The sequence below is a fragment of the Tenrec ecaudatus genome, chromosome 4, assembly GCF_050624435.1.
Source record: "Tenrec ecaudatus isolate mTenEca1 chromosome 4, mTenEca1.hap1, whole genome shotgun sequence".
In the NCBI taxonomy this organism is placed as follows: Eukaryota; Metazoa; Chordata; class Mammalia; order Afrosoricida; family Tenrecidae; genus Tenrec; species Tenrec ecaudatus.
Genome location: NC_134533.1, coordinates 104,582,175 through 104,587,168, shown reverse-complemented (window position 1 = coordinate 104,587,168; position 4,994 = coordinate 104,582,175). Strand labels below are relative to the sequence as shown.

Genomic DNA, 4,994 nt, shown 5'->3' with positions numbered 1-4,994 from the left:
AGTAGGAAATAGAATTCATGCCATTGAGTTGTGCTTGTCAAATCGATGGAAATGGAAAATCTCTGGTTTTATGCATTTCTTCACAGTGAAAATATAAACAACCACCACCACAAACACATTCATCACAGGGAAAAAATGAAGACGTTTGGCAATGGCAGGGAAGCCGGGCTCCTCTCTTCCACAATGCCTCTCTGTCTTCTGAAGAAAGACTGAGCCGTGCTCATGAATCTTCCCGTGTTCCCTGTGTTCTTTCCCATTAGGAGGCGAGGACAAGCCAGTGGTCTTTGGTGCCTTCAGAAGTCTGCCTCAAGCTCCCCCGAGTCACTGTGGAGGATGGAGCGATCCACCCGGGAGCTGTTCCTCAACTTCACCGTGGTTCTGATTACGGTTCTCCTTATGTGGCTCCTTGTGAGGTCCTATCAGTACTGAGAAGCCATGCCGAGCTCCTGGGATGGACTACGAGCCTCTGGAGCTGCCTGCTGGATGGCCTGAGACCCTCTGCCTCTCCTGGGATGCCTGCCAGGGTCTGGGAGGCACCTCTGACCTGCACTCACAATGTCTGAGTGCGCCCAATGATAGCATAGTGTATTTGCAAAAGATGATGTTCTCCAGGGCTGCCATGTGAGGGTTAGATTTATCCCCCACTTCTTACTGCAAAGGCATTAGACAAGTCACAAGGTTAAAATTAAACAGGATTCATGATGGCACAGGATTGCAACAAACCCCTGATCTCACCACCCATCCCTTCAACCCTCACTGTCTGCAACTACACTCCCGGTCAGCCTGCCAGAAGAAAGAGCTGTCAGAGGGAGTTTCTGACAGCCCCTACAGCTATCATGTGAATAAAGTTAAGTGAACCCCCCAACTGGCTTTTAAAACTTATTTTAGCTTCTATTCATGATACTGCATTTGACCCTTGGCTGGACTTGAAGTGACAAATGCTGGAGTCTCCAAGAGATGGTGGATTTGAAACCAAGTCAACTAAGGGTATCACATTTCAAATCATTCCACGGGTTCAGTGCTCATCAAATGATTCCTTTAAACTGGTCTCAAGGGCAGAGGGAGAATAAATCCTTTCTGCTAGGAGGTCTTGGACATACCCCAAAGCGCCCACAAAAAAGGGCAACATTTCCTTGGAGTCTTGTGTTTTATCTTTAAGTTTTACAAGAAGTGTACATGCTACTCTATGATATCTCCATGGTTGTTTTCATATGAGTATTTAAAATTATTTACTACTGACCAGGAGCAGACACTGAGTCATGCCCCTGTGAATAGCATGTCCAAGTTTAGTCACTGTCATTGCTCAAACAAAAGAGTTATAAAAAAATCACAGTTGGAACAAGGAGGAAAACAGAAAATATAGATTTACGTGCATGTTTATACAAAGAAACACATTTAAATAGACCTTTCTTAAACGCATTGTTAGAATATACCATACTAGACAGCCCAAATCTTTTATTTGTACCTCAGGCCTGAAGAACCAGCTTGTTGCTAAAATTCATTTTCCCACAGCACTCCTCATGCCCGCCTTCCTGGCAGAGACTCAATAGCCCAGTGGCATCCTGGCTCTCAGGCCTAGCTGCACGGGTGATGCACCTGGGATTTTTTTTTTTAAAGTATGGATACTCCTCAGACAAGTCAAATAAAATCTTCCAGAGGTCGAGACCAATCTGTTTCACTTTTCAAAAATCCTCTTGGTGATTATATTCTGTGATTAGTGATGAAAATTGCTGCTAGACCAGTGTTTCTCAAACTGTGATGCAATTATGAAGCAATTACCCAGGGCTCTTACTTTAATTCAGATTCGGGTCCAGTCTGAGATTGGACCCGAGAGTCCCCATTTTGAACAAGTTTCTAAATGATGCGGTGCTGTGGGCCATGGAGCTCATTGGGATTAGTACCTTCAAATCGCCCCCGGGACTTCTAGAATGCTACATCCCTAGCCTTCAGCCGGGGTGAATCTTAGTATTATTTTTTTAAAAAGAAAGACTCCAGGAAATTCTGATGTAGAACAATTATAAGGACCCTGATAGAATTTACAGAAAAAAAGTGGTGCACGTTGAGGAATTTTAAACAAGAGTTGAGCAATCACAGGTGGTCCTCGGTGCCCCAAGCTCTGATTTCAGATGTAGGTCCCATGCATGCCTGTGCTACTCGATGATGTTAAACGCAGTAACTCCACTCATAGGCATGCGGGTCCTCCAGAACGCCTGGGGTGGCAGGGTGTTAGCAGGCTTTCTTTATATGAAGACCACCTCAGAGAGTCTCCTAGTGTTTGTATGCGTGTGGAATGGGGTGGGCAGAGAGCAGGGCTGAGTGGGAAAATGGGAAACAGGAATGACACAGCATTCGTTTCCCACTTGCTAGCATCTGACCTTTCAATGCAGCCTATCTATGTCACCATTGACAACAGGTACTATTAGGGACTCTACTATATTGTAAGCCTTGTATTGGATATTTCTTATACATTATGCCATTTGAAATAGGTATCATTTATATCCATTTAGTAAATGTGAGAACTGAGGACCACACACCAAAATCAAACTCCCCCAAACCAAACTCACTGCCATTGAGTGGATCCCAACTTCTAGTAACCCTATTGGACAAGGTAGAACTGCCCCAGTGGGGTTTCCAGACTACAACTGTTTCTGGGAATAGGAAGCCACATCTTTTCCTCCCAGAGTGGCTGGTGGATTAGAACTCCTGACCTTGTGGCTGGCAGTCCAATGTGCAACCCATTATGCTACCAGAGATCTTAGACCACACATGGTGAAGCTAGCATGACAAAGGTACTAGCTTAATCTCTCTTGGGGGATGCATACAAATCAGGTTTCAATATAGATCTCTCAACCATTTGGTTATATTATAAATGTTTACCCTTATATTCTTCATCATTCCAAAATATCAGCCTACTTAGGTAAAGGTTATGATTGTAGTTCTCATGTAATTTCTCCTTGCTTAACAAGCTTTCTTTTGCCAGCTTTTTTCCAACTTCCTGTGAATGGATCTACTGATGGGCTCAACTGCAGATCAGCCCACTTATTTTATAGGCTACCTTTGCAGGGGTAAGGCATCCTCAGTTATGGGGTTAGCAACCAACTCCTCCCACGCCCTCCTCACACTACACATTTAGAAGTCCTAGTCATTATGGCTAAGTTCCATTCTTACTTGAATAATTCAAATGTATCGATTCTTCTTTGGCCTTGCTTATTCAATATCCAATTTTCACAGCATATGAGGTGATAGAAAATACCTGGTTTGGGATAGGTACACTTTAGTTCTCAAAGTAACGTTCTTGCTTTTCAGCATTTTAAATAGATCTTATCACTTAACTGTCTTTTGTAGTCAATTTGAATACATTTTCCCCACCATCCCCGGCTGTCTCCACAGCCATTTTGTTGCATGAGTGTGCCATTCCTACATGACGGTAAGTTAAAAAAATATCCCTACTAAAATCCCGCTTACTCATACAGAGGCTTATTCTAAGCTTGTCTCTGTAATCAGGGGATGGCTCTAGACAAGTTCACCTTGGTGAACCTCACTAGGGCGTCCTATCCCAACCATGGTTTCTGAGAAGAGAGGTCAGCTCAGATTGTTATGATAACTGTATTTCGAAATTCCAAAAGGGGGTAATCCTGATGCATTTTCTCAAAAGACAAACGCCAATCAGGGGGGTCTTATTTGGAAGATATTTTAAGAAAATAGAAAATTGTATTGTCAATTTTTAAAAGCCAGGAAAGTTACACCAAGGAAATTTTTGTACCTGCTCATTCTTTGAGCGTAATAAGGGTTGTCCTCTGAGAATGTCATGGGGGAAACCTTACCCTCTCCACTCTATATCCCTGATCTTTCACCTTCAGACTTCTTTTTGTCTCCAACCTCGAAGAACCTTCCAATGGAAGATGATTGAGACCCTTGAAGAGCAGAGCTGCCCCACAGAGTTTCCAAGGCTGCTCTTTCCATAGCAGACTGCCACGTCTTCTCCCGAGGAGAGACTGGGCGCTTCCAACCTCTTTTGGTTAGTGCCAAAGCACACTTTGCCACGAGGGTTCATCCAGTATGTGTGTAAAACCAAGGTGCCGCCACTGTTCAAGTCATTCCAACTCGAGCGAGCCGTCAACACAGAGCAGAACTGCCCCCTTTGGGTTTCTGAGGTGGTAAATCTTTAGGGGAGTAGAAAAGCCTTATTTTCCTTGACCTTGAAGGTAGCAGCGCCACTTGAAATAAAAGGGAAGGCTGAACTTTGAAGCTCTATAAGTTCCATTACAGTAATGAGGAAAGCAATTTTCTTTTTAAACATCAAGTTGTTGAAACATTTCCATAGGCAGTTTGCTTCTTCATGAACCCTGCATGATGCTTGCTTCTTTTGATCTGTCTCCATCAAGACCCTGCACAATCTGACAATACTTCTGAACGACTCACCAAAGCCCAGTGTGTTGAGCATTTTCTAAGTTCTTCTACCAATAGAGTGAGATTAGAGAATTTTCCATTTTCAAGCTGCATAGAGTTAGCATCAGATTTCATTTATCAAATGTATATCTAAGCCAACTTAATGGCACACCTACTGGGTGTTTGGAATGTTCACGAGTTCTAATTTATTTAATTGTATCTTTATTCGTACCTTAGAAGGGAGAGGGCTGAGACTCAGAAAGAATAAGTGACACAAGCAGAACTACTGGAGGGCGGAGCTGAAGGTTTAGTCTAATTCCCTGTGACTCTTTCCAAACACCACTGCATCCTCAGTGCGTGATCAGGCAAATGGTTCTCAGGCAAAAGGCAGTTCCTGTACTTTGGGCTGAAAGTTTCCACAGGAGGGGTTGTTATCATCAGGTAGCTGCTGTGCTCGCTCTAAGATTTAGGGTGTGGAGCTTCCGGGATTCTGTATTCTAGGCGTGAGAAACAAACCCTGGGATCATCTTTTCTTTGTCATTCAACTGAGCAGCAAGCAGATAAACAGGGAGGAGAATATTATGGTTGATTGACTATTTTCTTTA

At 43.4% G+C, this 4,994-nt stretch overlaps 1 protein-coding gene across 1 annotated transcript; it reads left to right on the top strand.

The window, feature by feature from the left end:
- The first annotated feature begins 333 nt into the window (after positions 1-333).
- On the top strand, positions 334-429 carry SLN (sarcolipin). Its single transcript, XM_075548748.1, has one exon. The coding sequence runs from the start codon at positions 334-336 to the stop codon at positions 427-429; it is 96 nt and encodes a 31-aa protein (XP_075404863.1).
- The last annotated feature ends 4,565 nt before the right edge of the window (positions 430-4,994 follow it).